Raw genomic sequence first — 6374 nt, 5'->3', positions numbered from 1 at the left:
TCAAAAAATAACAACTATTTGTTAGAGAATATTCTATTATGGTTATATGAGCATTCAATGGAACATTCCTTGAATGTAACTCTACACTTCCTATCAGCCGACACATTGTGACAGCATATTCCTTCAACCACCGTATTAATGGCGTAAGTTATAAAAAGGGTATACATGGGTAACGAAATATTTCTCAGATGGTGATTATACGCCTCCTAGACTTTACATATTTCCTTACTCAATAGCTTCTGACACCCTACATTCTCTATCATCTCATGATTGCGGAGGTTATTAGAGGTGGTATATAAAGGGGGGTCCTCTCCGTTGGCAAGATATGCCTTTTACAACAGCCTCATTTATGCGCAACCCTTACTGATCATCTCTCCATTTTTTTGCTCGATCATTATACTAACTTGAGCATCGGAGGGCCTTTGTAGGGACTCTTTCATAATTTTTGGGTATTGACGTTTTGTCTACTCATTTGAGTGTGTGCAAAGAGGATCTTCACTCTTGTTCGCAGCATTCTATAATTAAAAGTCTTTTTCCAATTAATATTTGAGCCACCTATCCAGCGGGTCATATCTCCAGCTTTAGACAAGATCAAATTTGACATTTTCTGTGAGAATCTTTGCCTGAATCTGAAATATAGGGATGGAAGAAGCTGCATGACTCACCATAGTTAACTTGGCACAAGAGGAACTAGAAATGTTAGTCAAGGTCCGAGGGCAAAAGTTGTTATAGCAACAACAACCAGCAGTGACCAATGGTACTTTACCGCACAATCTCGCCGCATCAACAACATATCCTCACACTAAACAAGGAGCCCGGGAGAGGGGTCTAATGGAGTGACAGCCAATTCCTCTGGCGGTGAGCTTGGTGTCACCCTATGTTCCATCAGTCCACCTACCTCCAGTGCCATCCTCATCGATTGCACATCACTGGACATTATTTCGTACGCCGCCAGAGTATATGGGTGGAGAAGAATGACCCCAGACATCATCTTTTGGAGAGGTGCTTGCTCAGGATTTGTGTAAGGGAAAAGCCCTAATGGCGTGCAGTTCTCCCAAGCGGATCATTACACCTTTCTCCCTGGAAGTGTTAGATGACAGACTATTGAAGCACTACTTCCCTTGTCGATAGGGGAATATGCAGGGGTAACTGATCCAAAGGATCATCTCTTGAAGTTTGAAAACACCGCCCTCCTTCATCAATATACAGACAGCATAATGTGTCGAATGTTTCTTATCATACTCTCTGGCTTGGCACAAAGGTGGTTTAAACAACTGTCGACCGAATCCATCTGTAGTTTCAAGGATTTTCACAAAGCTTTCCTTCACCATTTCGCCAGTAGTCATCATTACCACAAGACCCCCTTGAGCCTCTTTTTGCTCAAGCAGGGGCCTAAGGAAACGCTCTGGGCTTACATCATGAAATTCAATTAGGTGGCTATAGATATTCCCTCAGCCACCTTAAAAATTTGGTGATGAGCACCTTCTCCCAAGGGCTTACCGATAATGATTTTTTTCTCTCTCTTATCAGAAGGTCGCTCAGAGACTTTGACCATTTACTTAGCCGGACGACCAAATACATCAATACAAAAGAAGCACAATCTACCTGGAAGAAGGAAATCTCCATGCCCGCTCAGGCATCTGTTCTCGAGCGCCAAGCATTGCCTCCACCCCCTCTGCATAAAGGACCCTGAGTGAGTCCTCAACCTTGTCACCCAAAGCCCCAGCCTCAAGCTGTACAACATGTGGAGGCCGAGCAGGTGGAATGCCCTGAGCCCCTCAGATGGGTTCCACCCTGATTCTTTACTTACCACCACTTGGTGACCCACAACACCCAAGATTATTATCATAACAATCGAAGGAATCGCTTGGCCTCCAATCAAGGATACTGCCGATGCTCGCCATCTCCCAACAGTCAACAGTAACAGAGGTCGAACGACCCACCTAGAAGAGAATATCGAGGTGTTGATCGACGCCAAAGGATGCCACAACGGCTGGAAAACTGGGTTCAAGCCCCCGCCCAAGCCCAGCAGGAGCAACCCCCGATGTAGTCAGAAAAAAACTGCAACAATACCGCTAAGGGAGATATTGGCATAGTTGTCGGAGGCTCGACCGACGGGGATTCCAACCAGGCAAGGAAGTCACATGGCTACTAATCGGAGATCCACGCAGTCAGATACAATCATAAGAGGGCCCAAGAACATTAATAAGCTTTGAGCCCAACGATTTAGAGGTGGTCGAAGTGCCGGCACTACAAGAAAAAAGCCTAACAACAACAGTTTTTCACCGTTGTCGTAGCCCATTTTAAACTGTTGTTAAAGGCCGTGTTGTTAAAAGGGGTGCCCAAAAATAACAGTTTTTAACCGTTGTCTTTGAAGGCAAAGACAACATTTTTACAACGGTGAAAAACTGTTGTCTTTTCCTTCAAAGACAACAATTTTTCACCGTTGTCTTTGAGCGTCTACCTTTAACAACAGGTCTTCAACAACAGTTTTAAACTATCTACGACAACGGTGAAAAATCGTTGTCTTTTTTAGATAAAAAATAAAAAAAATTAATACACAATTTTCCAATATTATAAATCATTCAAAATATTAAATTTCAAAATAAAATTTAATATACAATTTTCTAACATTCAAAAATAATATCTATAACATTCTAAAGAAATTTCATAAGCAACCAACAAAATGATAACACTATTAAAACAAAGGTAGAACAATATAACACGAGATTTTCTACTTAGATGTCGGTGAAGAGGAGGGACTGCAGCTCCTAGTGCTCCGTAATTTGTTAAAATCTCTCCATTTTTTTAGTTTGTCGGCATTCTTCCCAGTACTCTTGAGGGCACCTATTCGAATAAAGATATATGTTACAAATTAGAAACTAAACTGTACGCGTGATTCTAATTGCACTGCATAAATGTTACATAATCATAAAAACCATTTGATCTAGTCATCTAATAGAAGTACAAAAAGCGTTATTTATGTAACATAAATGGTAACCTCTTGAAACAATATGGTGGCTCTTAAATTTCTTATTAAGCAGAATTTTCATTTTATGTCATTGCATACAAAGCTTCTATTATAAACCATGCAAACATTATTTTTCCCAGTGATCAAGCAACATTAATTCATAGAGATTAATAAACAAAAATAAGCACCATTGATTAATAAGTCATTGATTAATTAGATAATGGAATATACAAATAGAGATTAATTAAAATAAATAAATAAAGGATCTAACAATTACCATTATAATTGACTAAAATTAACAATCAAGAGCTAGGTTGAAGAATGTTTTAAAACATTCTTCAATGTATAAGGAAGCAACTAGAAGTGTTTAACATCTCAGGAATTGAAAATAATGCAAATGCAAACAAATTCATAGATCAAATAAACAAAAACGAGACAACTCTTCAACAAATTTCTATAATCAAGTGATATAAACAAACTGCAGAATTTCATGCGTGGGTAAATCTCAAGTCAAATGCCAATTGAAAGATCAATGTAAAACATGGCATAGACAGAGAAAGGAACATAGGAATACAGAGCAGTAGGTAAAAATATGTCTATTGAACTGAAGAAAAGCCATCATATCGTGTATGCTAACAATCACCAAATGGTTACTAATTATATAATTACCTGATGCTTTGTGGCAAGCAAGTGCAGTTCAAAAGCCAGCACCTACATCCAAAAAAAATGCTGAAAACATCAAAATTATTGAATCTATATTTTGCCAAATATAATCTTAGATGAGTGAACTACCATATAGTTTGGGTTTAAATATTTCCAAACACTAGCAGGACTTGACAATGCAGAAGAGTTGAACTTACTTTTGTATCGCTCTCCAATGCAGCTTTTGCTGAGCTCATTCCACCTTCGTATCTGCAAGTTGATGCAAGAACTAAACAAGTATTCCAAATTATAAACTTTGGAATAAACAAGGGAAAAGGTTATACCCTGGGATTGCCCTTTCGGAAGCTATGTATGTCAAAGATATTGAAGCACCGCTTGCCATGTTTAACGGAGACATCCAAAACAAAGTGAAGATGAGATATAAAATCTATGTGCCAACAAGAAAAGGAATTGTTTGATAACTTTATTTTGGGTTTTATTATAACTACTAGCATTGCTTTATTCTGTGCGTAAAGAAGAAGATATAATGATGGATTGATAATGATGTTCTTGTCAGGATCTCAAGTTGAAATATACACACAAATGGAACATGCAATTGTTTTGTTTTCATGGAATCGAAAGAAACCTGGATTCATTATTGGAAGAAAGTGCCGAAGCAGGGAGACAAAAGAGTAACTCGAAGCTGAAATTGTAGCAAGATACCCTCTTCTAGATGTCTCCAAGAGTGGCTTCGTTACCTATTTATGAAAACCATAATTTAGAACTAAAGTAAAAAAAACATCATGATTATATGGTGTAAGGTAGTACCTCTGGTCCATTGGCAAGAGAATGCACAAAGATGTCAATCCTTCCAAAATCTTTCGTCACAGCCTCTGCCATTTCCTGCACCAAGCAGAAGACACTACAAGAAAAAAGCCTAACAACATTAAGAGAATTGTAAGACAGGTCCCTACAGTAAAAAGGCCCCTTTATCAGAGAGTGGAGTATGATACAGTAGAAAGTATTCATGGACATGTAGGTTTGACAGTATTGAAGGTAAAACCATAATTATGAATAAGAAACTTATTTTGAGCAGATACAAGAGGTAAATGATATTGCATCACAAAGAATATAAAGATAGTTGATATTAAGAAGTAAGTTTCTTCTCGAATGAAAATCTTGTCTACACTCACATTGTTGTGAGTTTGCTGGAAATTATGGCCGGTGATAACAACTGATGCTCCGAATAGATGGCGAACAGTATCACTGAAACTAAGTAATCAAATCAAACTCACATCAATACCACATCCGAACATTCATTCGTAGCCTCATAGCCCATGAGGTTGCTGTAAATAAAACCCAGGTGGAGTCACTGACCTGAGTAGCCGGAGATGGGCACATCAGATCTAGGGCACCAATGAAGAACTAGGGCTGGACCGGATGAAGGAAACAGTAGTGATCAGCCGCAGTGTGGAAATCGGCGGTGATCGGTTGTGAGTCCGCAGTGGAAAGTAGCAACAAAAACCTCGGCAAAGAGGAAGAGATCGACCTCGGGAAACTAGGGCTCGGCGTGGAGAAGGAGAGTCGGCCGACTGTGAACCCAAAATAGGGCACGGAATTGGAAGGCTCGGCACTGGGGCAAGGGTGTGGCGATGCTGCTCGGATCAAAAGTCGGCGGCGGCGTCGTCGCACAAGGGTGACAGTGGATCGGCGGTGGCAGATTCGTCGCCGGCGCTTAGGGAAAGAGGAAGAAGAAGGTCTCGGTGGCTGGCGGCTAGGGCACAGGGAAAGGGGGTCAGCGTCGGCAGAGGAAAAGAAGAGGAAAGCGAGCTTGGCCGAGGGTTTATCCGCGAGAGGAAACGGCAGTTTGTATAGCCGGTTGGGAGAGGCAGTTAGGGCACAGTCGGGCACGCGGGGGAGGAAGAAGTAGGGCACGGGTTCGGCGTCGAGGGAAGGAAACAGCGGGGGAAAAAAGAAAAATAAGGAAAAGAAAATAGAAAAAGAAAATAAATAAATAAATAAATAAATCTAACTTTTCCTCGCTTAAATAGGGTAGCCTAAACAGGTTTTTTCGGACCCCATTTTTATCCCCGTTAACTCGTCCGTATGAGCTCCGAAAAATTCCCGAAAAATTTCCAAAAATTCCGAAAAAAATCCCTTATGATGCTATGCCCATTTCCGGTATTTTACATCAAACCCTCAACGAGACTATCAACTCACTCACCTTCGTTGGGATCGGTAGCGCCAAAAGCGAAGCTCGGATTCGGATCGCAAGTCCAGATGCAAACCAAAACAACCCAAATTGCGACGGCCCCTTTCGCCTTCCCTGCGCCATTCTCCCAGCCATCGGAGAGCGAAAGCTCGCCTCCCCGCCGCATTGGACTCTATAAATCCCGTCGCCTTCAACTAATGATTTAAGTTAGGCCCTTCCTCCCATAGCCCATTGCCTAATGGTTCCTAGCGAGAGCGACGAGGAGCGTCTTTCGCGGAGGAGTCGCGAAGGAGTCGGAGATAGGTTTTTATTCGTTGAAGAGTTACGGAGAAGTGGGTTTTAGGTTTTTTTTCATGAAGTTAAAAAAACTGTTGTGTTTTCAATATTCAACAACATTCAATAGACAACACTTTAATAAAACTGTTATGTTTTTAAGATTCAACAACATTCAATAGACAACAGTTTAATAAAATTGTTGTATATTATCATATAAGCAACACTAAAAGACAATAGTTTTTTAAAACCGTTGTCTTTGACATACATTAGACA

The 6374-nt window shown here is 40.5% G+C and overlaps 1 protein-coding gene across 5 annotated transcripts; it reads right to left on the bottom strand.

Moving 5' to 3' along the window:
- Nucleotides 1–2785: 2785 nt before the first annotated feature.
- LOC121970654 (enoyl-[acyl-carrier-protein] reductase [NADH] 1, chloroplastic-like) lies at nt 2786–5574 on the bottom strand. Of its 5 annotated transcripts, none has more exons than XM_042521494.1 (8): nt 4991–5574; nt 4807–4885; nt 4442–4535; nt 4259–4371; nt 3958–4008; nt 3832–3883; nt 3641–3682; nt 2786–2847 (listed from the first exon to the last, which is right to left on the bottom strand). In XM_042521494.1, the coding sequence occupies exons 3-8, from the start codon at nt 4511–4513 to the stop codon at nt 2809–2811; spliced, it is 369 nt and encodes a 122-aa protein (XP_042377428.1). In that variant the 5' UTR covers nt 4514–4535; nt 4807–4885; nt 4991–5574; the 3' UTR covers nt 2786–2808. The 5 variants fall into 5 exon arrangements, with proteins under 5 accessions (XP_042377428.1, XP_042377445.1, XP_042377437.1 ...); XM_042521511.1 differs by having other exon boundaries at nt 4442–4516; XM_042521503.1 differs by having other exon boundaries at nt 4807–4879.
- Between the last annotated feature and the right edge of the window lie 800 nt (nt 5575–6374).

This window comes from Zingiber officinale, chromosome 1B, assembly GCF_018446385.1.
Source record: "Zingiber officinale cultivar Zhangliang chromosome 1B, Zo_v1.1, whole genome shotgun sequence".
In the NCBI taxonomy this organism is placed as follows: Eukaryota; Viridiplantae; Streptophyta; class Magnoliopsida; order Zingiberales; family Zingiberaceae; genus Zingiber; species Zingiber officinale.
The sequence above is the reverse complement of the archived record's forward strand: the minus strand, read 5'-3'. Positions and strand labels throughout refer to the sequence as shown.

Excerpts from the sequence above, each read along its gene's own strand:
- LOC121970654 (XM_042521494.1), bottom strand. The coding sequence starts at position 4,513 with ATGGCAGAGGCTGTGACGAAAGATTTTGGAAGGATTGACATCTTTGTG. Across the intron at positions 3,683-3,831 it reads CATTGGAGAGCGATACAAAA|GTGCTGGCTTTTGAACTGCA; the intron begins GTAAGTTCAACT and ends TTTTGGATGTAG. Across the intron at positions 2,848-3,640 it reads TGCTTGCCACAAAGCATCAG|GTGCCCTCAAGAGTACTGGG; the intron begins GTAATTATATAA and ends TTATTCGAATAG.